This window comes from Crocodylus siamensis, chromosome 6 (genome assembly GCF_052110815.1).
Source record: "Crocodylus siamensis isolate JL-2025a chromosome 6, ASM5211081v1, whole genome shotgun sequence".
In the NCBI taxonomy this organism is placed as follows: domain Eukaryota; kingdom Metazoa; phylum Chordata; order Crocodylia; family Crocodylidae; genus Crocodylus; species Crocodylus siamensis.
Genome location: NC_143400.1, coordinates 37920630 through 37947651, shown reverse-complemented (window position 1 = coordinate 37947651; position 27022 = coordinate 37920630). Strand labels below are relative to the sequence as shown.

General features: G+C 44.1%; 1 protein-coding gene across 2 annotated transcripts in view; it reads left to right on the top strand.

The window, feature by feature from the left end:
• Positions 1-27022, top strand: part of LOXL2 (lysyl oxidase like 2) — an 87162-nt gene that overhangs the window by 13504 nt on the left and 46636 nt on the right. For both annotated transcript variants that reach the window (XM_090055271.1, XM_090055272.1), the window contains 2 exons: positions 1542-1964; positions 5747-5922. In XM_090055271.1, coding sequence (XP_089911397.1) covers positions 1607-1964; positions 5747-5922 — 534 coding nt within the window. In that variant the 5' untranslated portion in view covers positions 1542-1606. The remainder of the gene's footprint in view (positions 1-1541; positions 1965-5746; positions 5923-27022) is intronic.

Sequence of the window (27022 nt, the reverse complement as noted above, 5' to 3'; positions counted from 1 at the left end):
TCAAACTGCATTGGGTCTCAGTGGAACGCAACTCTTGCATTTTGGGAAATCAGAAAATGTGCTGTTTTCTACAAGCTGTTTTGTGGCAAAGGGGAAGAGGAAGGGCATTATATTTAAGGCACTGAGATGCAGAAGTTCTTAGTTCACTCTTCTGCTCTGCTATAGATTTGTGTAACATTTAGCTTTCTGTATATGCCTCAGTTTTCCACAACTGTATAACAGAGAGCACTCTATCCCTTGCTTTTTGCTGTTGTGAAGTTAGCTTCATAAATCTTTGAGATGGAGAAGCATCTAGAGAGTTGGGGATGTGAAATATGGTGGAACTCAGCCTAGTTCTGAATGGACAGGTATTTATATTTGGCACTATTTGATTGCGAACACGGAGAATGCAGAACAAGTCCAGTCCCTGATGTTCACAGGCAACCATTTCCCACAGGATTTTTAATACTTCCCACTTCAAACCCTCATGCACAGTTGCAAGGAATGAAACCAGAAACACCAGGGCACCTTATCACATCCACATGCCTGCCACTGCAATTGCAGAGAAGCAACTGGGTCTTGGGCAGTCTCCACTCCTCCAAACTTTTCCCTAAGTGTACAAGTCAAAGGTATTGGTGGTCACAGGACTCGGTACAAGCAAATTCATCAGGCACCTCCCAAGCATATACCATGATGCAAAGGATTGATGGTTGTCTACATTCCTCGTGACGCAGCTTTGGCTGGAGGGCCAGAGACCGATTTAAAGTGTTTTACCAAGGATGATAAATACCATTATCCCTGCCTTATAGGCAAAGAACCTGAGCCATAGAGAGAAAATGGCTTTCCCAAATATAACCACAGAGCTGGGAATGGGATCCAGAGCTCTTAAATCCCAGTCAAGTGCCTTGTTTCTTCAGCATCATTTTTCTTTCTCCAGAGCAAAATAATGATTTTGTGTATTCTCCATTTAATGAATTGTGTATTTTACCAGGAAATATGTCCTACAGGACCTGTGTTGAATGACAGATTGCTCAGTTCAACAGCTGAACAGAAAAATAAAGTGAGGAGAGGGAAGCATTTGGACACAATAAAAAATATTAGGTTTTGTTGTCTAAATTACAATAATTTCTGGGGTTCAGTGCCTGGTGTGGTGACTGTTTATTTACGCTTGGTGCATTCATTTTGGATGGTGGGAGATCCTCTTTTGAAGGTGTCTTCTGCATCCTGGTTGGTGAATGCTTTAACCCACAAGCTGTCGGTAGCAGTACCCCACCTTTTATTCATTGGCAGTGGTGTGACTCTTGCCTACAAAAAAAAAAAAAAAATATTTTCCAGCTGAAACTATTTGGCAAATGTGACTGAAATGTAAGTGCCTAGATAGAAAGGCAATGGAAGTGGCATTTTTCAGCAAACTTTCCATTTGCTTAAATAAATCTCATGTGGCTTTTGTTCTGCTGACAATGTTGGGCATATTCTTAGCTATGCCCTGTCCTCAGAGAAATAGATAAACTCCTTGTCTTACTGTGTCTTACCACTTAAGCTGGCTTTTTCTTTTATTTCAGGAAAGCCACTCACTGAAGGGTAGCTGCTAGAGAGGAGTTGGCTCTGAAAACGGAGGCCTTGGAACATGGAAAGATCCCTTGGTTTCATCTATAACCACTGCATTGTTATGCTGTTCCTCTTCAGTTCCCTGAGCTCGCTAGGTCTTGCCCAGTATGGGTACTGGCCATACTCTGGCTACCCTGAGCAACCTGCACAAGAACAACGTCCTCAGCGGCCAGCGAATGTCCCCAAGATTCAGCTGCGGCTGGCAGGGCAGAAGAGGAAGCACAATGAAGGGCGAGTGGAAGTGTTTTACAATGGCGAGTGGGGCACAGTGTGCGATGATGACTTCTCCATCCACTCTGCTCACGTAGTGTGCAGAGAGTTGGGCTATGTGGAGGCTGTGTCCTGGCTCCCGGGCTCCAAACACGGAAAGGGAGAAGGTAAGGAAGTTGCTGCCGTGTCCTGTGCTTGCTTGAGTTATTGGGAGTGAGTTCAGTGCTGGGGAAAAAGGGGCTGGATTGGGAAGTTCAAAGTGTAAAGCCCTTTACATTTCAACAGCAATGCCCGTATGTTACTACCCATGGTCTAAAGAGGCCCTGCCAGAGAGAAAAAAATCTCTGATCCTGTTTCCAGGCTACCTACACTGGTGCTAACTGTCATCTGAGACTTTGGCTGTCGAGACTATCATCTAGAGATCTCCAATTCGGTGGGTGGTGTTTAAAGTACAGGACTAAGAGATCCGTGTGCTGTTCCTGCCTTGCTCATGGATGCCCATTTGTGAGCCTCCACTGCCATTTAATTTCTTGTGGCTTTATTTCCCCCTCCATGAAATAGAATCATATGATGATAGGACTAGAAAGGACCTCAAAAGGTCTTCTAGTGTGACCCCAAGCTCTAGGACACATCAGCCCTGTCTAAACCATCCCAGCCAAATTTGTCTAACCTGTGCTTAAACAATTCCCCAAGTAGTCAATCTGTTCCTATGTTTTACAGCTCTTCCTTCACCAGGGACAGCAGTCTGCTTTCTTTCTACCTTTAGGCGGTGCTTTGGTGAATCAGTCAGCTGCTCTCAATAGAGCAGTTGCATGAGGTACTAGGGGCACAGATGTTTCATAGTTTCATAGTAGGGTCAGAAGGGACCTGAGCAGATCAAGTCTGACCCCCTGCCATGGCAGGAAAAAGTACTGGGTCAAATGAGCCCAGCAAGGTGTTCATCCAGCCTCCTCTTAAAGCCCCCCAGGGTAGGAGCCAGCACCACTTCTCTTGGAAATTGGTTCCAGATTCTAGCCGCCCTGACCGTGAAGTTGCGCCTCCTGATATCTAGTCTGAATCTCCCCTCTGCCAGCTTGTGACTGTTATTCCTGGTCACTCCTGGCAGTGCTCAGGGGAACAGGGACTCCCCCAGTGCCTGCTGGTCCCCTCTGACTAGTTTATAACAGGCCACTAGATCCCCCCTCAGCCTTCTCTTGTGGAGGCTGAACAGGTTCAGGTCCCGTCGCCTCTCCTCATAGGGCCTGCCCTGCTGCCCCCGACCATGGGAGTGGCCTCCTCTGGACCCTTTCCATGTTGTCCACATCCCCCCTGAAGTGCAGCGCCCAGAACTGGAAGCAGTACTCCAGCTGTGGCCTGACCAGTGCCGCATGGAGGGGGAGGATCACCTCCCTGGACCTGCTCGAGATGCATCTGTGGATGCAGGACAAGGTGCAGTTGGCCTTCCTGACTGCCTCCCCACACTGCCGGCCCATGTTCATCTTGGCATCAATGATGACTCCAAGATCCTTTTCTGCCTCTGCCCTGACGAGAAGGGAGTTCCCCAGCCTGTAGGTATGGTGCCCGTTCTTCCTCCCCAGGTGCAGCACCTTGCACTTGTCTGTGTTGAATCCCATCCTGTTCTCATCCACCCACCCTTGTAACCTGTCTAGGTCCGATTGCAGCCTATTCCTCCCTTTTAGCGTGCCCACATCCCCCCACATCTTAGTGTCATCAGCAAATTTGAACAGGTGCTTTTTATGCCCTCGTCCAAGTTACTGATGAAGATGTTGAACAGTGCGGGCCCGAGGACCGACCCCTGGGGGACCCCACTGCCCACATCCCTCCAGGTCGAACATGACCTGTCCACCAGCGCTCTCTGGGTGCGGCCCTCCAGCCAATTGGTGACCCAATTGACTGTGTGGGTGTCTACACCACAGCCCCCCAGTTTCTTAATGAGAATGGGATAAGAGGCAGTGTCGAAGTCCTTCCGAAAGTCCAGGAAGACGATGTCCACTGCTCCCCCTGCAGCTAAGGATTTGGTGACCTGGTCATAGAAGGCCACCAGTTTTGTCTGACAGGACCTGCCTCTAATGAACCCGTGTTGGTTGCCCCTAAGCATACACTCCCTGCTTGCCCCTCGTGGACATGTGCCAGAATAATGCTCTCAAAAAGCTTGCCCAGGATCAAGGTAAGACTAACTGGCCTATAGTTCCCCAGGTCCTCCTTCCTCCCTTTTTTGAAGATGGGAACCACATTGTTAAAGCAATACATATAAGTGCCTAGATAGAAATATGCAGAAGCTGTCTTGCTTTTGTAGTAGCAGCTTGAAGGGAGAAAGTTATTTCCCAGTGACCATGAATTTAGAGCTTCCACTGCATCAAGGCCTTTTGCTCAGGTGTGGCACATGGAGCCATGATGCAGTCCAAGGGAAACAGTGCTGATCTTGCATATAATGTAGTAGGGGTGATGCTTAGGAAGTCCTTATCTACCTGCTTTTCAAGGTGAATTAAAATGGTGTGTTATATCATGAGGGACAGGTAGGAGGAACAAATAACATCACTTGCAGTGGGGGGTGATTAACACTTGCAGCAACAAGTACAGTCTAATATTGCAGCACTTTTGCAAAGCAGGCCCTTCACTATACCCTCTATAAGGACCACAGCTGGGATGGTGCATTACATGTAAAGCTGCACGCCTTTTATCCCCATACTCAACTATTGCAGAGGAAACTTGTCCAAGATTTTGGGGTGCAACTGAATAATTTTTTGGGTGCCCGACTTAAGTCAATTTAAAGGAAGCTTATTTTTCCAGAGGGTGGGTGCTTACTATGGTCTGAAAATCAGGCCTTTCAAGGGGATTTCAAACAGGGCATCCAAATACCAACATGTTCCAAATAACTAGTTGCTTATTAAATGTGGATTTTGACCAAGATTTTTGTAAGTGAGATTCAATCAAAACTTAAAGCTCTTTCTGAAATGTGATTGAATGAGGATTTGACATGCCAGAAATGATATGAGGGGCCCTAAATATAGAAAGAAGATTCACAGCCTGTGTGATTGGAGGCCAGGGTCTAATCAACTAAGCTGAGGCACCTATTGACATGAGGCACTCTGAAGTAGCCATCACTGAGGGATGTTAGCTTTCACCCTAAGGAAGTTCATAATTAAGGTCACTTCAGCCTGCCTGTCTCTGTGTGCTGACGCAGATGGCAAGCAGGAGTGGTCTGGGGAGCTTACAAGAGAAAAGGGGCTTTGTTTCACACTGTGAAACGTAACTGTTTACAGTGGAGCACGCTGTCTGGTTTGTGCTTGTTGCTGCAGGTCTCAAAGTGCATCAACAAGATTTCATGTCCAGATATGAAATGACTCTTGCACAACTGCACATTTCCCCCAGTGCTTGAGGATTTGGAAAGGTTTTTGTTTTTTTTATTGAGAGAGACATTAAAAGACACGGTGTTTTAGCGAGTGGCTGCTGATCAGCACTTCTTGAAAGCTGAGCCCTTTATGGTCTCTCAGGCTGAGCTCCCGAAATTGTAAGTTGGTAAACCTTTGGCTTGTATGTCTCATTACAGTCATTATTCACTAGACAACCAGCTCTTCAGTTGTTGTGAATCTGTGTATGCTTGCTAAGCTGTGGGCTGACACCATCTGAGGAGCTAAACCTAAATCTGAGCCTTACTTAACTTCATGGTTGAGGTTTCTCAGTGAGATGCTTCTAGGGAAGAAGGTATGTTTCTGATCAGGAAATACTTGAGGTAGGTCCTGAAAAGATTGAATTGGTATTTTATAACTCTTCTTGTAGCTTGAGTGTTTTAGATTTCCCTTTGACTGTGTTTACACTGAATTTCATTAAAGGGATGCTCTCAGATTTACCAGAATGAGTGTCTGGCTCATGTTAGACCACTTTGCCTAGATTGACCACCACTGTGGTTTCTTCATGAATCTCTCTTTTTTTTTTTCTCCCTCCTCAGGCAAAATCTGGCTGGACAATGTCCATTGTACTGGCAGAGAGACCACTTTGGCAGAATGCAACTCAAATGGTTGGGGAGTCACTGACTGCAAGCACACCGAAGATGTAGGAGTGATTTGTAGTGAAAAGAGAATCCCTGGCTTCAAGTTTGACAATGCATTGCTCAACCAAATAGAGGTAAACACCCTTAAAACATTGAGGCACCAATCCAGTACCCATGGAAGCCAATGGAAGTCTGCCACTCTGCTTTGCGGATAAGAATTAGACAAAGGGTGGTAGAGACACTATACTGGCTTTTTCATTGGCTATAAAGACTTGAGGTACAGATTCTTGCAGCATTTTAGACTCCTGAGTACAATGGGCCCCTGATCTCCTTTGGGAGTTGCAGATATTTCTGTGATCTAAGTAGTATAAAATAACAACAATGTAGGGCAGAATTTGCAAAGTGCTTGCTGACTCTTCAGACTGAAAAGGTGGCCTTTCTACAAGAACCACTCTTATTAGTACAAAAACACAGCTGACTGTAGGGTGGACCGTGCCTGTTTAATAGCAAGCAACAACACTGGAAGAGTTCTACTTCCTGTCCTAAGAAAACTGTCTTAACCAGCTAAAACCAGCAGATACTCCAGTACACTTTCTTGGTCTGATTTCTGTCAGCAGTAGAATAGGTAGCCAAAGATAAATATTCATCAAAATTTAAGGAAATAAATCCTCCAAATATTTTCTTTGGTTTTTTTAGTAGTATATAAAATACTTTTTCATGTTTCCCTTTGTGGGTCACTTTTTTGTGCAAATGTATCAGGATAAAAAATTGAGTGTTAGGTCTGGAGTGCTGGTAAGAATCACCTTGGAGAGACAGGGTACAGCTGGGGTGAATAGTCCTTGCAATGAGATGAATTCCTTATTTGACTTAGAGCTATGTACTTTTTTGGTGCCTCTTCCTACTGTCCTGATGAGGCTTCACTTTGAGGCAGTGATGAGAAGCTTTGCGATCTCTGGTATAACAGACTTGTCTACATATACAATCAGATTCAGAGGTGAAGAACCACTCATAAATGTGGGCTTGCATTAGACTTAAAAGGCAAGGTTTACAGAAAGGTTTATGTGCATTTTAGCATATGGTGATACTGGGGCTGTGATCACTGGAAATCTCTAAAGGAAGAAGTTGAGGATCATCACTAGAAGTGATGGGATGAAACCGAATGAAGGAAAATGTGGGCTAGAGATCAGGAAAAATGAAGTTAGTGTGTGGGACCAGGGACAAATTTTCCATGGGAAACAATGGAAGCTCCATTGCCTGAATAATTTTAAAGCTGAACTTAACAGATTCCTGAATTACAAAAAGCCAGGAGGAATCCTGCACTGAAAAGGCGATGAGAAAGGTGAGTAAATGAGCCCAGGAATCTAAAATGGAAAGATGCTTACTCATCAGGTTCAAAGGTATTCGTGCTGACTCTCTTTAACAGTTGTTACAGTATCTCCATTATGAGTATTGGTTGCCCTTAGCCATAACTGGCCAACCAATTCCCACCCAGCAACCATAGCTCAATCTTATTTTAAGTACGGAGGGAATCCATGGTTTCTCATGACTCAGGGTGTGGTTTCTGTGGTTCTGCTGTCTATTCTGAAACAATAGCGGATGTGGCATTTCATTTTTTTTGTTTACTTAAAGTACAAAATATTCAAATAAACTGCCATAGCCAGTGTAGCAGACTCACAAACTCTTCATGGGGGCAAGCCCCTTGTGCAGGGTGAAAATCTACACTGGCTTAGCATAAGTGGTATAAGAATTAGCATTTGCTTGATGGAGCAAAAGAAAACCCATGATCAGTGGCCCTAGGCCTCTACTCTGCATCAGAATGACACAGACAAAATGTCCTAGTTCCATGGAAATGCGAACAGATTGCTGGTTCTGAGGCCTGATGCAATTGCTAAAGCTGGGGACTATGGTTCAGGACTCCTGGGTTTCTATTTCTGACTCAGCTGCTAACTTGCTGCAGCCTGGGGGGATCTTCATATTCTCACTGGCACTATGTGGCTTGAATTAATGTGCAGAGAGCTTTATGATCATCGTGTGAAAGGCCTGACAGAAGCAAGAGGTACTTCTGTTGGTGACTTGCCTCTTTCCTTTTGCTCTCTCCTTAGCAATTTCACAGGAATGAATGAGAAGGAAAATAAGGCCTTTCAGATCTGATCAGCAGGGATCCTGTTTTTCTGATTAAAAAAAAGTCCCCAGTTTTCAGATTAAAATAAGTAACCCAAAATCCACATTTTTCCATGATCAAAATGAAACACCACTCTATCTCCTTATCTATATCTTAGTGGCATTTCATTTTAATCAAGGGAAATGTGGATTTGGGGTTATTTTTTTTGGAGTTTTTTTATCAGAGAAAACCAGGACCCCTGCTCATCAGGGAGCTCTTGGGGCTCATCTCAATGGCTCAAGGGACAGTGATTCAATTTGGTGATTCGAATCACTGTCCTGATTTGATTTGGCCGAATCTGATTTGGCGATTCAGCTGCTGCCAGGCCCGTGCCCCGCCCAGCCCAGCTCCTGGCACCTTGAAGAAAAAAAAAAAGCCCCGACAGACTGGGTACTGTCGGGTGGGGAACAATTCCCTGATGCCCCCTACTGCCCATGCTGCATGGGGGGCTCTGCATGAGCTGCCCACCCGCTCCCCGCCACTGTTCCAGCCCCCCCATGGCTGCCCCACCTGCCCCAGCTCCGGCCCTTTAAGGGAAAAAAAAAAAAGAAAAAACCCCTCACTGTTCCCGCTGGCAGGGGTGATCCCTGCTGCCTCCCACTGCCCCACGCCACATGCGGGGCTCTACATGAGCCCTGTGAAGCCCTGAGGCCACTGCAGGAGCAGTGAGTCCTGGGGTTTACCTCTTTATATATATATATTTTTTAGAGCTGGGGCTGGTGGGGCAGCCAAGTGGGGGGTGGGGGTGCTGGAGGAGTGAGGGGGGGGTCAGGGGGCTCTTGGCAGAGCCCCCCATGCAGCATGGGGCAGTGGGGATTGCTCCCTCACCTGGCAGCACCCAGTGAGTGGGGGCTTTTTTTAAAGCACCAGAAGCTGGGGCAGGCAGGGCAGCCATGGGGTGGTTGGGGGAGCAGGTGGGGGTTGGAGGGGCTGGGGGAGCAGGCAGGGGATGGGAGCTGCCCTCCCATGGTACCCCACCCACTACTTAGCAGCTCTGAGTCCTGGCTCCAGCTCCCTCCTGCAGCCCCCAGGGGCTGCCTGAATTGTTGAAGCTCTCTGAATCTTTTCCTTTGAATCAATTCGGAGCTTTTAATTGGTCCCCAGATTCAATTTGGATTCGGAGATTTGGTCACTGAATCGGGCCGAATCTCCTCCGAATCAAATTGCCACCCAAAGGTTCACATAACCCTGCTAACGAGGTCTCTTGGGAGGGGAATAGGGGTGAAATAAGTTCAGTGTTCCATGTCTTGACGTAGCTTCAGCGCTGTGTATAAATCAGCTGTCCACACAGGGCAGTCGCGATCCTCAGGAATGGCAACAGAATGCTGGTTGAAAGAAAGCAGAGCTCAGCTCAAATGGGGTCTGACCTGCAACATATTAGGCATATTAGATCTGCTTATGTTCTTGTAACTCCATCCTGGTGTCATGAAAAACAGTATTCCCTCTACAGCGGACTTGGACAGCCAAGGCGTAGAGAGGGTAAGTGATTTGTCATGCTGGAAACCTGTGTATTGGAAGAGCTGGGAATAGAACCTGTGCCTGCCAAATCTCAGGCCGGTGCCTTAACCACAAGAGAGGTCTTTCATGCATATCAGCAGCACATCGTAAGATCCATCTACGCAAGTCTTTCTCCCATATAAGGGGCTTCTGCATGGTGGGATATGTTCTACGATCTGAGATTATAATCAGTGTTTACAACTAGATGCATTTATTTCAGAAGTAATAATATCCAGCTTTAATCTGTAGATCTCAAAGCATTTTACAGAGAAGGTAAATCTCAGCAAACTGAGCCACAGAGAGTTTATACCACTTGCTTAAGGTCACCCTGAAGAACAGATACATCGTTGGAAATAGAATCCAAGTCTCCTGGATCCAGATTGTACCCTGTGAAAATGATGTGATATTTAGGCCTGATGCTTCCCTGGGTCTTCAGCCTCCCTGATTTTCAAGCCTTTTTTTTTTTTTTTTTTTTTTTTTTTAATTCAGTTGCCTAAAAATGTCAAAGTTAGTGTCTAAAGTTTAGGTGCCTAGCATGAAAACTTTGGTTATAATAGTGACTAAAAATGGAGTTAGAAGCCTGACTTGGTTTGGGTTTGTTTTTTTTTTGGTTGATGTCTGTAGGGTAAAAGGAGGAATTGGTTGCCTAAATCCCTTCCCAACAGTGAGCCAGAGACTCAGTTTTCACTTTGTACAGCAACTGGTATAGTTCAGCTGGGGTAACAAGGAATAATGGCCACAAGTTGTTAGACAGTAGGTTTAGACCAGACATCCAAAGGCACTACTTCGCAGTCAGGGCGGCTAGGATCTGGAACCAACTTCCAAGGGAAGTGGTACTGGCTCCTACCCTGGGGGTTTTTAAGAGGAGGCTTGACGTCTACCTGGCTGGGGTCATTTGAGCCCAGTTTTCTCTCCTGCCCAGGGCCGGGGGGTCGGACCTGATGATCTGCAAGGTCCCTTCCAACCCTACTTCTACGAATCTATGAAATTCCACCTGTACAGGGTGGTAGGAAACAGATTTTTAACATGGGGCACTTTAGACTGTCTGGGTCTTCCGAGTAGGACAAAACCATATAATTGCACCTACTGTACTCGGACCAATTCATTTTTTATCATGTCACTCTGAGAAGACAGCAAGCAGGAAGGCCCTTTTTTCTGCTGTCTTCATTCTGGTGGGATTAAGGCTGTGGGTGATCTGCTGTGAACTTTCAAAATTCCATCCTGAAGGCATTTTCAAGTAGGAGCTAGCTGTCAAATGTTTAAGTTCCCTGCCCCTGCTAATCTAAGCTTTTATCTCGTTAGCCAGTGGTATGACATAGTTTCAAGCCAAAGATGACATGTCTTGGGGATAAAGGAGAGGGATCTGTGTGGTCATAACCTTGGAACCAGGAAGGTCAAGCATCTTGTGCCAATGAATGTTGAAAATCGTTACTTATCTACTCCCTGCCAAAGAATCATGCACATCTTACTCAAGAGGCCACCAAAGGAAACTAAATTATTTTGCGAGCTCCGATGTGTTTTATCTGTCATCTTCAGTGTGCGGCATTGTCACACTTATCAGAGTTCTCCATCTGGAAGGTTTCCAAGGGTTACAGTAGCCTGAAATTCTTCAGTAAGTAAATTTATGGCCTGGCCTGCCCAAGAAAGTTTCACTAGTTTAACTCGAACCAGTTTTTATGATTTTAGCTAAACCAGTGTAAGTTTCCTTCATGGATGCGCTTACTTGGTTTGAGCTACTCTGAAAGATGAAAAATGTAAGATAAAATCATAGATTTGCACCTATTTACATCTGCATTCCTGCATAGACCAGACCTAACTGTTAACAACTGTAACAACTCTCAAACAGATGCTTAGGAGGATAATATGGGTATGTGTAATGGGACCTGCTTATGGGATGGGTTCAGATATAGTTTGTGCTGCATAAACAATTCAATTTGCCTTAGACTGTCCCATCTGGAACCAGAGAATATTTCTCACAACTCCTCTTTGGGGGTGGCTAGATAGCTTAACTGTCTGGAAAGTGCCTTGAGACCCTTCTATGGTAAGCTCTGTAGAACTGCTTAGTATGATTAGGAAGTAGTAGTAAAGCCAGATCATTAGCTAATGTAGAGCAATTTAGCCTCATTTCCTGTAACTCCAAGTCAGTGGAGCTATGAGTATTCACATCAGCTCAGGACCTGGCCCAGGTTCCCAGAATCAAACAGGCAAAGTCTTTCCACCCTTTAAAAAGAAACATTATATTCTTCTAGCAAAGGTTATTTTTATTGGACAATGTTGCACCCCTCAATTTACCAATTTGGAAGCATGATGAATAAAAGTGTAGGGTGAAATTTTCCAGTTGTGACTGTAAAACATTTGGTCTGTGCAACGTATCAGACAGAGCTCTCCCATTATAGCCTCTGTCATAGTTGGAGGATTGCATCATAGCTCTTCCCTTTCTCCATCCGTTCCATCACCCTCCTGACATAAGGAACAACTCCTGCTCGTTCCCTCCTAAAAGCAGTAATTCTTCGGACAGATGAACAAAGAGAACGGTGCTGCAGCTCCTGCCATTGCTTTTAAGCGGTGTATGTTACTGTTCTTTAAACTTTCTTCTTACATCAAAGGAGGGGGGCGTTGTTATCAAAAGGTGAGAGGCAGTTTTATGGCACAGGTGTTCATGCTGCTGCTAGTGGTTGTGCTGTAAGGGAGCAAAGCTGTCAACTCCTTGCTGTACCCTATGGTTTGGTAACCGTCCCCAGCCCAGCACAGATGCATTCCTGTTGGCTGTCCCTCCAAAACTGCACTTGGGCTTGTTGAACCTAGGTACCTTGCAATATTATACCGGGTTGTAGGCCCCTTAGGCTTGGTCCTTTGCTTACAGGGTGGGGTCACAGTCTAGGTTTATGAGCGTGACTCGCTATCATGCTGCAGTTGTGCTAAAAGGAGATCGACAGAGTAAAATTTCACAGCCCTACAGTCAGTGATGCAAAATCCGTGATGTGCTGGTGACACAGCAGGCAAGAAAGAATTGATTTCAGTTAGAGCAGACTGTAAGCACTACAGAAATACCCTGTCTGAAGAGGCAAAGAAACTTTTTCATTCTTGACAGATATTTCCATTGTCTTTGTAGCTTTTAATCTTGGGGTTTGTTCTAAGGATAATTTAATGGGGGAGATCCCAAAAAATGCATTTGCCAGAACATGCCAGAAGTAGCCTGCTGCCCCTTCTTCTGACTGTGAAAATACCAAAGATTGTTCAGTTTTTCTGAGTTAGGACAGGAGCACGCTCAGCATGAATATGTTATTTAAATGGCATCAAGTACATTAAACAGGGAAGAATTTTTCTCTCCTTTAAAAAAAAAAAAAAGTGTTGTGAAGAAGGCAGGGACCTGTGGCTTGGGTTTGCTTGCTAAAATCTCTTTGCCTCCAGAAGCCTTCAAAAGGAAAATCATTCTTTGGGGTGATACCTTTTATTGGAATGGCGTGGGTGGAATAAAGCTAGATAAACTTTTCAGTTTTTTCATCAGGTCTCCAATGAAGGAAAAACAGGTAAATATTTCACTGCTGAGAGTAACTTTCTTGCTTCAGTTACTTCAGCATGTAAGAGTAAGCAGCGTGCCACTAAGGGGTTAAAAAGCAATAGTTTGAGAGTAGAAGCCCAGGGCATGTGTAGCTAAGTAGATACTAATTGGGTAACTGGGTGGGAATGGAAAGGGGAATACAGAAGGAGCAGTGTGGAATGGCTGGAAATGCTGACCTCAGTGAATGGAAACTCAGGCAAATTGCATTTTTTCAGTCTGTTTACTGCAGTCCTTTCAGGAAGTATCAGGGACACGCATGCACTAATGTGGCCAAATTCATCCCTCATATATATAAGTCAATTGTCTCCAGTGAGCTGAATTCAATCCCTTGCACTCGTATCTTGTTTTAGAAACTGTTTTTGATTTTCTCTCTTTCTCTTGTTTATGGAGCATAACTCTGGGAAAGGTTGAAGCTATGTTTACCTTTACTGCATTAGTGGCTTGATTTAAAGCTTTGGTCAGACCATGACTGTAGAGCATGTAACCCAGCTGGTTCAGAGTGGCAAGTCTTTCAGACATGTAATGGAGTAGCCTGCATGCTTCCAAGGCCTTGCTAGCTCTCCTGGTGGCAAGTGCAAGAGAAAGGAAATCAGGTTGCTAATGAGGGGATCTAACTTCGCCAGTGGTCTCAGATGTTGCACTGCCCATAGAATTCCATAGGGCATTTGTAAGAGAGACAGTAAGTCCTATACATGGACACAACAGTACAGATACAAACTCTGAAAAATATAGAGCATGAGTCCCTTCATCTAGGATCTCTCTGCATTTTACAAACACTTGTTAAGCTTTTCTGTGTTTCCTCTACCTGGTTAAAAGGTAGTTTGCCGATGGGGTAGATAAGCCAGAGAGGCTCAGGGTTAGATTTTTAGAGGCATTAAGTGACTTACCCTGAAATCAAAGAGTGCTTGGAGGGTAAAAACATGGAATAGAACCAATCTCTCCACCCCTAACTGCACCGTCAGCCCCATGTTCTTCTGCTTTTATCAAATGAAGTAAAAGATACATGTGCAGAGATAAAATATAAGCCAGTGAGCTGTGATGTTATATTAAGGCTGTCTGCCATTGTCCTCGTAGTCCATAGGCCCCTTAAAGTGGATAGAAATGGTGCCCATTTACTAGACGGCAGCAGTAGAAAGAGTCACAGAATAAATGAGAACAAAGCCCCAAAGGTTTTTCTAAACTTTCACAAGTCACCAGCAAGTCCCTGTTTGACCCGAAAGCAGGAATGAAGGACCTAGTCCCTCCCTTCAATTTTCATGCTATAGCTTGTGTCTTAACTCCAGTGGTTTAAATGCTGTTTAGACAAGCTTATTACTACTTTCCCATGTTGCTTAGCAATTTTATAGCTCAGTAATGGGATCTTAACCTAGTTTTTAAAATCAAAATAGGGTAGACTTTTTTTTCCCCTCCTTAAAATTATTCCCCAAACATTCTTTTAAAAATATTTGTTGATTCCCTCCCTCCACTTAATATGGGGCATGCTACTAAATATATCTCATGTCTGCAAAGAGAACTACTGCCGGTGTGTGAATTCCAGCACTAGCTAGACTGTGGGCAGACAGCGGCCTGGCTAAACATTCCAGGTGTTGCTGTACCTTGCCACTTTAACTCCCTTCTTCCTTTTTTGCTGGTGAGAGATGTTCACTTTAAGATGTGACGGGATCTAATCTTTGATCCCAACAGTCACACCTCATATGTGCATGGCAGGATGCACAGTTTTGGGATTGGGGATTAGATCCCAATCATGCTTTACTTGCTGGTTTAGGGGGAGACCAGGCTCCCCTGCAGCAGCAAGATGAAACCAATCAGCTGATTGTCATTTGGGGCCAGGAGCAAAACTGGTCTCCAGTCCCAGCCACCAATCAGCTCAGTGTAAGGACAGGATGGCACTAGGCTGCAGCAGTCTGGTCCTGGGTTCTTCATGCACTGGGAGCTGTATAAGCCCAGTGTGTCACCCAGCTGGGTGGCACCTGGGGCATGATAGCACCTTGCACGTGGGGAACCTGGCATTGGTCCACAGCCTAGTGCTGGGTTCCCTAAACTGAGTGGCATACCACACTGGGTTTGATAGCTTCCCACATGTGGAAAGCCTGGCACTGGGCTGCTGCAGCCTGATGCCAAGCTCCATGTGTGCAGGGAGCTGTCAAGCTCCACGTCCTACTCAGCTGAGTGGCACACCAGACCTGGTAGACCTTTGCACCCTGGGATCCTGGCATCAGGCTGTGGCAGCCCAGTACTGGTCTCTGTGTGTGGGGCTCTATATAAGCCCCTTGTGCCTCAAACAGGTTCTGGTCACAGGTTCAATTCAAGGTGTGATGCAAATGAGCCACAACATTATTATACATTTTATGTGGAATAACTCAGTTGCTCATTTATTGCATTATCACGCCTTAAATTGACTTCCATGTGTGGCTGGGTTACTACTTAAGGTGCAATTAACTTGTTAATCGTGTCTTAAAGGTAATGTGTGTTGGGAGCCTTTCAGACAGAAAGGGGGCACAAGTTCAGAGCCCAGAGAGTAGATCTCATTGTGTCTTGTAGTCCTATCTAGATATTAACTGCCACCATTTCAATAAAGGACTAGTTACAGCATGATTTAAAATTTGTGGAGTAGATGGGACATAACCCATGTCTCAATTAACTACAGTTTACCAGTGAGTGAGAGCACAGTTGAAATCCCATGTATAGTTTTTGGCTATGTTATCATGGGTTCTGCTGACAAGGTGGCAGATGTGATGTAGAAACCACTTTAGATTGAATTGTTTGGGGTGAGAAAGTGTTTGGGGAAGTTGAGAGGACATCTTCTCTTGGGCATGCAGCCACTTTGCATCTTTTTTCCCATCTAGTTTCCTCTTATAAATAAAAAGCTTGCCTTGTTGCCATGGCAACTTTTATCTGCAGGTGGGTTCTATGCTAGAAAATGTGGCCAATAGGATAGTCTGATTTCCATCATTGTAGGGTGGGGTATACAGATAGCATGTGTTTCTATACAACCTTTATTTTTGGCTCTCAGGTGTCACAAATTGAAATGAGCATCAGAGTAGTTCTGTTTTTTGTTGCCTTGTAGAATGCCTCATCCTACTAAAAAAATCCTTTTGGAGGACAGTTTTTAATCTTCAGAGCAGGCAAAAGGAGGTATTTTGATAAAGAACAGAATAGACATGGATTGAATGTAGAGGCTGGTCCATCCAACCCATTAAAGACCGATCTAAAGCTCATAACAGTTAACAGAAAGTTTTCCTTTGATTTACATGGGCTGTTGGTCAGGCCCTGTCACGAAAATGATCTCATCCTTGTTTAGGTAGAAAAGGGTGCTACCAGTACCAATTTAGGATATGTTTAGACATCAGTGGCTGATTTTATAGGCAGAAAGGAATTGTTTTCCATTCTTACCTGTCTGGATTACAGCTGCAAGTGCACAAACAAAAGAGAGCCCTCTTAAAATTGACTTGAGCTAGCCAAGGACCCTGACTGTGCAGTTGGGCCTAAAGCCAGTACTAAATGACTGTGCTGTACCTACTGGTACTGTGCAGTCCCGACGATGCATGGCTTGTTTTTGACCCCACCGCACAGTAGTAATGAGCTACTGCACAGTAGTGGAAGCATCCTAGTTAGTGCCCGCCGTTGATACATCACTGTAGTGATGGCAGTGAAGCCTTGTCACTATGATGATGTAGCACTGGTGGGCACTAACTGTGATGCTACCACAATTGGTTAGAATATTGCTTACATCAGGAATGTTTGCTAGCAGCGGTTGTCTCTGCTTCCAGAGGAATGACTTCAGAGGGGCTCGGGTGCCTCTGCTACTGACACCAAATTTTCCTCTCGTATGATCTATCTTAGCATAAAGGCCAAATTTGCAGCAGGCCACAGGGAATGTCTTCCATTCTTGTGCCTCCATGGTGAGGTAAAGTTGGGAGCTCATCAGGGTATGCAGGGGCTTGCTTGTATGATTGCTAAGCACCTACGGGCACTAAGCACACCACTGGAAATTAGTCTGTTGGTAATGTCATGAAGATGACATATCACCTGGACAAGGGAGAAGAGATTGACATCATATATCTTGATTTTAAAAGAGCCTTCAATCTGGTATCCCATGATCATCTCCTAGAAAAACTGGCCAACTGCAGCCTCGGCTACATCACAGTCCACTGGCTGGGGAATTGGCTTGGAGGTCGGACCCAGAGAGCGGTAGTTGATAGAAGTCAATCGTTGTGATGCTCCGTGACCAGTGGGGTCCCCCAAGCCTGCATCCTTAGGTCTGTACTCTTTAACATCTTTATTTAATGATGTGGACATTGGTATCAGAAGCGGACTGGCCAAGTTTGCCAATGACACCAAACTTTGGGGTAAAGCGTCCACACCTGAGGACAGGATGGTGATCAAGGCCGAACTTGACAGGCTCAGAAAATGGGTGGATGAAAACTTGATGGCGTTGAACAGTGAAAAATGCAAGGTAGTCCACTTTGGGAAGAAAAACCTGCAGCATATGTATAGGCTCAGCAATGCTGCGCTTGCTAGCACCATGGCCAAAAGAGATTTGGGGGTCATGATTGACCACAAAATGAATATGAGCCACCAATGTGATGTTGCAGCTGGTAAAATGAGCAAAACTCTGGCTTGCATCCATAGATGCTTCTCAAGCAAATCCTAGGATGTCATCCTCCCACTGTACTCGGCCTTGGTGAGGCCGCAGCTGGAGTACTGCATCCAATTCTGGGCTCCACAATTTAAAAAGGATGTGGAGAAGCTTGAGAGAGTCCAGAGGAGAGCCACGTGCATGATCAGAGGGCAAGAGAACAGGCCTTATGACGAGAGGCTGAGAGCCATGGGGCTCTTCAGACTGGAAAAGCACAGGGTCAGCGGGGACCTGGTGGCTGCCTATAAGTATATATAAGGGGTGTGCATCAGGATCTGAGGGAATGCCTGTTGTTCACCAGAGTGCCCCAAGGGATGACAAGATCAAACGGTCACAAACTCCTCAAAAGACTGTTTCAGGCTGGACATAAGGAAGAACTTCTTTACTGTCCGAGGCCTGGAACAGACTGCGGCCAGAGATGGTGCAAGCACCTACTCTGGACTCCTTTAAGAGACATTTGGATGTTTATCTTGCTGGGATCCTTTGACCCTAGCTGGCTTCCTGCCCCTGGGGCAGGGGGCTGGACCTGAAGATCTTCCGAGGTCCCTTCTAGCCCTAATGTCTGTGAAATCTATGAAGATGAAGTTGGTTACTGCTCTTAACCCTCCGTGTTACTATTCTGGGGAAAATATGGAGAGTTTTAGGCTCCAGATCTATTTCAATCCAGCAACAGCATTATTTCTACTGGTGCTGGGGCAGTACCTCCTGTGCTAGGTTCTCGCCAAAGATGGAACAAAAATGCAACTTCTTGCAGTCTGCAGTTGTAGCAACTTCAGAGCACATGTCTACACATGCTTTTATGCATGCCTAAAATTAATGCGTGTTAGCCTAACACACATTAAGGAGATTTAGGCACGCATCTACATGTGCACACACTAAGGCACATTAATGCAGGTGTGCACATCACTGAAGTTAGTCCCAAATCAATGGACACAAACAACATTAATGCACATTAGCACGTCTACATGTTTGTTGATGTGATTTGGCATGCATAAATTTAGGTTCAGATAGCCTAAATTGCCATTTTCGGGTGCATTAAGGGCACGCACATGTAGGCGCACATCCTTAATATGCCTTAAATTGGGCTAGTACCCATTAAATGCACACGTGTAGACACCCCAGTGCTGCTGAAAGTTTTTGTCTTAACAGCCATGAAGACTGTTGGCTTGGAGGGACATTTCAGCCCTAAAAGGAATGAAACAAAGTTATAGATTTGCAACTTTATTTTCTGACTTCCTGTTCTCAAATGTTTTTGACTTTCTCCAGGTTTGTTTTCTTGTTTGTCATGACAACAGTGTGTTAATTTCTTCCTGTCTCATTTTAAATGTTTACTTCTCTTTCAATACAAATCTTTGTGTAACAAATGCAGATGTTTTCTGTGTCTAGAGGGGATCTGAGTATCTGTTCTGGCGCAGAATCTCAGACAAACATTCTTTAAACAGCAGCCACGTTAAACCAGTGGAAATGAACCGAGTCAAAATGCAGTCTTCTCCTGGATGCAGGCAGCAGGTTTGACTAGCTGCGAGTGCCAGCTCCGTACAGGCACAGGGGAAAAAGAAGAGTGGGGAAATCCCAAGTAATCAAAGGTGAAGCTGTGTTTGTTATCCAGCAGTGCTGTGGGGCACTTGGGCAAGGCAGAGAGATATCATTATCCTCCAGTCTGGCCCTGTCACCCGTGGTGAAGAAATTCCACAATACAAATCGGCATGCTTCATGATGGTGACTCCTAGCATAAGATGAGGCTGCCAGCAACGCCCTGAATTGTATAGGAAAAGCCTCTTCACTGATTTGCATTTGGTTGTGTATTGACCCCAGTTGTGGATTAGGAAACCTTTAGAGGGGGTCCTGGATAAACCCAAAACAAAACAGGCTGTCCGGACCCAAAGAGCTTGCAATGGAAATGGTAAGAGTAAAGCAGCAGTCTTCAGTAATGCTGTCTCCAGGCTCTTGCATTCCTTAAGGGAGCTTCTTTGTTCTACCTCATCAGCATTATGATACTTATATGTTTAACATCTGGGACACTGAGTTATTCTTAATGACTCAAAGGCATGTATGTCCAGTTCCAGATGTGCAGACCAAAACAGCTCCCATATATGTTAATGCCTGGGGACTGGGTGGAGAAATAGCCTTTTAATAGGTCACTTGAAGCATATGGAGTTTGTTGCATGAGAACTGGGTGCAACAGAGGTGGTAAATTATTTCCTTTTTTTTTTTAGATAAGGGAGAGGGGAGGACTGCTGCAGCGAGTCCAGGGTTTTAGGCAGAGATTTTAATGAGAGATTTTTATGTTGCAATTTTAGTACTAAGGAGTATGTCATTTCCAGTCTGAGTCTTAGCCCTCAGGATTTGGTACTTTGAAAGCTAAAACATCTTACAGTGTGTGTGCACGTTTGTGCGTGCGAAGGTGCGGGTTGGGGGGGAGAGAGAACACATGACGATGATTAAGACAAGGAAGATATTTATGTAGCTGTGGGGGCAGTGGGATGGCTTAAGCATAGGAAAAAGGAGAGAAAACAGACACTGTGAGAGAAGAGCAAGGACAATGGATGTAATGGATCAGTGCTATGGTAAAGACAGGGTGTTGTCTATGGGGCAGGCAGACAGGAAAGTTTGGTCTTCAACTGCTAATTCAGAAAGTAGAGTGAATATTTCCTTAGAAAGGAGACCAGGGTCACTGCTCTCCCTGATTTGAAATATAAATGGACTGCATGTAGAATGGAAGTGGATTCTCCATTACACCCAAAGGGAATGTTTGCGTTTTTAATAGGTAGAAAAGCTCTCATCAGGGTATAAAGCATGTTCAGGGTGCTGAACTCAGCTTATCTGGCTTGGCTATCCCTGATGTGTCTGGAGAAAATGTCTAGTTAGTTTTGATAATAAGCAGAACTTCATCTTTCTGTAATTTCCCGTGTTCCTATTTACCTGTTGGACCTTTTTTATGATCGTCTGGGAAGAAGCAAGCATTGAAGTTGATCAACCTGCTGTTTAGTGTCAATCCAAGACAAAGATAAGGTTTTCTGATACTTCATACTGTTTACACATTTTGTGTGATGTAACTTTAGCCAATGACACATTTGTGAGCTGTTTACTGTGACTATTCACTACTTTAGTATAAAATATTTATTTTCAGCGTAATAATCAGTCACTCTATGGCTTCATATACTGCATCTAGATATGACTTGGTCTGAGGTAAAAAGGAAGATGAAGGCTGAACTCAGATTATATGGAAGACTATGTTACTGCATAGCTTATTTCAGGCAACCCCTTGCGTAAGGTGGGCAATGATTTGTAGACAGCACTGCTTAGCCATGTGTGCGCATAGTTTTTTTGGCGGGGGGGTGTTCCTGCTTCATGATTGGACAACTGAGGCTTTTAACAATTAGGAGAGCACTGAATGCTTAGTAACCCTGACTCTTGTTAGTGCACGCACAGCCATCAGCAATATGTTAATGCAACTATCAATAGAAAAACCAGCTGTTTCTGAAGTCGTCTTGTGAACACATTCATGTTCACTTGAACATTTACAAACAGATCGGTTCAGGCACCTGTTTGGTTCTTTCTTAATCTCTTGTGTTGTTTTGTAGTTTTTGGCCAGTTTTGCTGATATCAAAAACATGCATAGAAAGAAACGGGATCCCCCGTTACGGTGAACTGGGAACAAAATGGAAATCCTCCCCTTTTAAGGGTAGGCCACTAATTTGGAACCACTGACGCATGGTCTCGTAACGGCAAGCATTCAACTTGCATATCTGTCCGTGAACAGAAACCACAAGCTTTCCAGATTAGAAGTAGCCTGGCTGATTCCTTCATGATGTAATTGCGTGGGTGTATGTTTCATATAATAATTGAGGTTCTCTTCTAAAAAGCCCATCTGAAACCCCAGCTGCTGTGGTTTGGTGAAGTCGCCTACAATAGCTTCTCATCTGGGATGAGACTTCTCAGTTGACTAAAAGCCATTCTGAGGGTCATAGCAAAGGCTGGGGAATTTTAAACAAAAAAAAACAGCTGGGATGGAAAAAAACAACTTGATCTAGAGCTGATAAAGGAGGAAAAACGGTCATTCCTCTTAAACAGAAGGGTGCAATTCTCCTAGTTATGGGAAAAAGATATGTTAGCAGCTGTTTGGTGAGTTAGTGTCGTGACTTTGAGCTTAAGGATTTTAATTGCCAAAAAGAATGTGAACTCTCCTTCAGTTTTCATCCTCTGAAAAGATGAAGAGCTTTGTTGCACCCAGCACCCTCTAGAGATGTAAAACTATACAAATGGAATTTCTTACCCTCCTTTCTTGTGTCATTGCATAGCAGATGAGTGCAGTGTCTTGTGTTCTTCGTTGCCTTCCTAGCCCGAAGACTCTTGGCTCTGTACCTGCAGTGTGTTTCGGCTGGACCAGTGTGCTGTGGACCTAATACCAAGTTATATAGTCAATGCTCTTGTTGGTATGTGGAGCTCCAGAGAAGACACTGAATCAACATTTCTTTATACCATTCTGGCTTAAGGCTAGGACTTCCAAAGAAACCAGAGAGGGAGGTGGCCAGTTCCTTATAAATTGAGTCTAGCTTTCTGAAAATTCCTTGGTACCAAGCTAAAATTATAATCTAACCTTAGATGCATCTGTGTTAAGGTTCGAAGCAAAGCATATAACCTAATGCATCATTTTAAGCTACTTAGTAATTTTTTTTTAAGCTTCAGTGAACCAGGTGTATTGCAAGCTGCAGGATACAGACCAGATGCAGAGAACAAAAATGCCAGAACATTTCCGATCCCTGCATTTATTTACATTCACAAGGGTGCTACAGAAGGTGTGGCTGACAAGGAGTTGAAGGAGTGGAGTCTAATGGGTGGACAGAGAAGATCCTGCCTTGAGCCAAAGGGTTGGATTAGATGGATGAATGGGCATATTTGTTCTGTGCAGCACAATGATAGCAAAAATAAAGGGAAATCTGTTATGAAAGCCTTGTGTGAGGTGTTGCAATTAGATCCCACATTGTGTGAAAATACCTAGTTCAGGCAGAGGAAACAAAAACCAGCTGAAACCTATTTTGAGCCAGGAATCTTTTAATTGAAAACTCAAAACAGAACTTCTTAACTCATCTCCAGTCCAAACTTTCTGAAGCTGAGATCTGTGGTTTTATATCAAAGCTTGGATACCTGGCTCCCAAAAGTGTAAATAAATGCCAATTCAGATCTTGGACCATCAGGGAGTGGTCAGGTGAGCATGGAAGGAATACAAAAAAATCCGTTCTCAAAACTGTTACAGACCTGGGAATGAGTTTGATTTTTATTTGTCTTCTGGTGGCTTCTAGAGATCCCAGGTCCTCAAAATGCAAAGCATTGTGCAAATGGAGGATGGAGTTTGTAACTTAAGAGACAAGACAGACAGTTGGGGAGAAGACTCATGTCATTATCCCCGTTTTGCAGATCAGGCAGCACAGACACAGAATGGTTAAGTTACTTGCCTGAAGTTATATAAGGAGTTGGACCGATCTGGACAGAGAACCCTGTTTTCTTGAGGCGCAGTCCAGAGTTTTAACCACAGAGCTGTCTTTCCTGCTTTTGGCTTCAAGTGAATTTATAGGCAATTGTTCGGTCACGGCCATGGTGCTGCAGTTGAAAGTGGAACCACATTTTCAAATCTGGCCACAGATCTATTGCACTTCCTTTTTATTCTTAACTATTTCCTCGCTCTGCTTTGTTTTAGGGGGTTCTTTGTGCCTTTCTTGGGCAGTCAGGTTGAGATTGGGGAAAAGAAGGGGGTTTCTTGTTGCCTGTGTGTTGTTTCTACACAGTGAGCCAGAAGAATGTTTGAATAAAACAAGAGCTGCAGCTCATGGACTGAAGCCAGTTGATGCTGGAACAAGCTCATTTATCCTGGCAAATGGGGTCAACAATATAATAAACACAATCCTTTCAGAGACGATGTAATTCTAGAGACTATCAGTACAAAGGCTAGAGCCAGCAAAGTCTGAAATATTTGGGCAGGATGGTACATGAGCAGAGATCGGCCTAGGTTTTGCATCCAGGTCTTGATTAGGTTAGTATGTGAATTCCAAGCCAAAGCGAAGATGTGGTTCAGCAGTTGGGTGGAAATTATGTAAAAGTAGTGAAGCAGCTCAAGTGGAAGGTTTGCCATGCACGCCACATTCTAGTAAAATATTTTCTTGAATTCTTGACCTCTGCATTAAAGAGGCATCAGCTTGCAAGAAGACTTAGAAGGTTTGGAAGTAGAGCTCGCTGGTCTAATCATTCAAATGTGGTACTGGGGAGTCTGGCTCTGGGCTTCATTTCTGGTGGTAAGCTCCCTAGCTTGGAAGAAGTGACTGGATCCCCAAGACCTTCAAACGTCAGCCCCCCTTTTTTTCTTTTGGTAAATTGTCCCATAGTCTGCAGGTTCCAGAAGTATGAGTTTGTAGATGGGTGGGTGGATAGAAAGGCTTTATGGTGGTTGCTATGGACTTTAACTTCTGGCTCCGTCACAGACCCCCTACGTGACTTTGGGCAAGAAGCTTATCTGTCTGTTTGCATTCCTTGTTAAAATCTAGCTAATCATGCTTCCTTTCTCTCACCTGTTTGTCATATCTTTTTAGACTGTAAACCATTGAGGAGAATGACTCTTTTAGTATGTATGTGCATCAGCTAAAACAGTGAGGCCCCCCCATCTTCTTACTTCTGAGATGCTGGTATAATACAAATAATAACCATGATTGAAAAGCTGAATTTCAGTGGAGTTGGGATCCCTCATTTCCTTGAGTTCCCTGCAGAATCCCAGCTTGTATAGATTATGTCTGGCAAAATAGGGTCTTATCTCTGTCGGAGCTACAGTGGGCTTTTTATGTTCAAATACTATATGTTGCCAACATACACTCCGTGTATGTCTGGTTAAACACATGTACATCAAATATGGTAACGAGAACTTAAAACAGAAATCTGTTCCAGCTATTAAAAGGTTGTTTGCCACTTATTTTCTTTTGACTCTATGCAGAGTCTGTTTTCACCATTACTTTGGCCGCTGTGTATATTTCTATTGGAAAGATAAAACACATGTCTGTCTATACTTATATTATCACTGAATACTCACAATTCAAGTTTTACATCAAGAACCCTGCAGTAGAAGGAAGCTATCCAAGCCTGTTAAGAGTTATAGTAAGAATCTTAGCAGTCCTTTTAAATAGCTCTCCAAGAAGCACACATCATGACTGTTTTGATCATTTGCTACTGTCTGTCTCCTTATTTTTTGCTTTCCAGTTTAAAGCCCAGCTATTGCAATCCTGGTAATCTTCTTCCTGGACATCTTGCTGCAGGTTCTGACCTGCAATTATAAATGCAACTGAAGGTTTCTATGGCTTACAGTATTTGGTATGTGAAAGTACTCAAGTGGGAAAATAGATGTGGATGGTGTTATCTCATTAGACAGATCATGAAATATTGTTTTGTGCTTGCCTGGTACAGCCATCTGGAGACTGGAGTGCCACAAAAGTACAAAAATGGTGACTTATTTCTTGCCAGTTTCTTTACTTTTTTCCTCCTTGGCAAACAAAGGACATAACTAAGAATAAAATAGTAAAATTATTTAAAGTCAGCATAAATCAAGTTTCTTGTGTGTCGGCATCCTCTGCAAAAGGGAAGAGTGACTGCAGCCCAGTGCTGAGAGCCAGGAATTAGAATCCTGACTTGGACATAGATTTCTTTTGTGGCCCAAGACAAGTCACTTAAACTCTCAGATGCCCACTCTTCCCGTCTGTAAAATACAGGATAACATTTTTCCCATCTGTAAAATATAGGATAACACTTTTCCCATCTGTAAAATACAGGATAACCAGTCTGCCTCCTCAAAGGCAGAGGTAGAATGAATGACTGGATGTTTGAAAAAAGCCACACAGCATTTATAGTTGTTATAGATGTAACAGTATCTCAATTGTGCACAAGCAGTTAAGCCTGTCAATGCATCCAGAGAAGCATTGGCTCTTTTTTTTACTGCAGGGGAAACTGAGGCAAAAAAGATGTTAGTGGTGTATGCCTGAGAAATACAGAGCAACCCAGCAGCAGACAGAGGAAAAAGGACTTGCCCAAGTGAATCAGTGGTAAGGTGGGGGCAAAGAGTCCCATGGGTCATGACCAGTCCTCTAGACCACACTGAGTCAGCAGGCTTTCCGTTTCTGATACTGATGCACTGTTCTTGACTCTAATCCTGCTCCTTCGGATTCCCAGTGCTTCTCTGGGAATGGATGTGGTATTGCATGCTTCCTTTGTCTGCTGCCTGACTAACTGCAGAAGCAATACATGAACCAGCAGTTTTTTTAAATAACATTCCTGAGATTGCAATGCTTTTTATCCAAGTTGGGTTTTTTTGTTTTGCAACCTTGCAGTGTTCTCTGGGAGACTTTTCCAAGCAGCTTTGCCTCTATTGCTCTAGTATCAGAAAACCCCAGCGTACCACAAAGAGGAATTCCATAGTTATATGCAGCTCCTCCCTCTTATATGTCAGGCCTTTTATGGTACATCCAATATACATACTTTTCTTCGAAAGTAGAATGCATTGGCTCTAATTTATGGCTGTTGGATAGAGGAGATGATCTTGTTGAAGGTCTGGGCCTAAGATTTGGGTGACATGGGTTCAATTATTTTACCACAAGTGCTATATGTGATCTTGGGCAAGTTGTGTGATCTCTCTGTGCCTCAGTTCTCCTTCTGCAAATTGGAACTAATCTTATCTCCTTTTCTTCCTCACCAGTAACTCAAACAATTGGGCTCCTTCTCTGTTCAACCTTATCTCCAGTATGAGAAATGTTTTGAACTGGTTTAAAGTGGATGTCTCATCTTCATTTAGTTAATGTAAATTATTCTGATCTCAAGAGGGGGCAGTGACCTCAGTACACTGAGTTCTTGAGAGTGCTCTGTAAAGAAAACCCATGGTGACTGACTTAAAAACTGCAACTGTTGAATTCTCACTTAGCAAAAATGCATCAGAACATTTTGTTTGCAAGCAACATTAGGTCAAAGGGCCTCCCCATACAATCAGGATGGGAAAGAAATGGGATTTTCTCTCTGGGAGCAGAGCTCTCTGACTTGTCCCTCCCAGGTGAATAGGTCCTTTAGCAGCACATGTCTTCAAGGTTAAGGATGGAAAATGAGTGTAGGTCCCCCTCCCCCACCCCCAAACAAGGTTTTGGAGGCCTCTGATGCACTGAGGCTCTCATGCTTCCTGATGGCATGTATTCTAAAATCATGTGGTATTTGAATTGGACTTGCCAGACCATAATGAGGAAGGATTCGTAGTTCTGCCTCCTTGTGCTAATGGTTTTTCCATATAGAATGGATGAGGAAGGTATAAAATATGAAGCCTTGCCAGAAGGACAATATTTTTCACTGCATCATAAA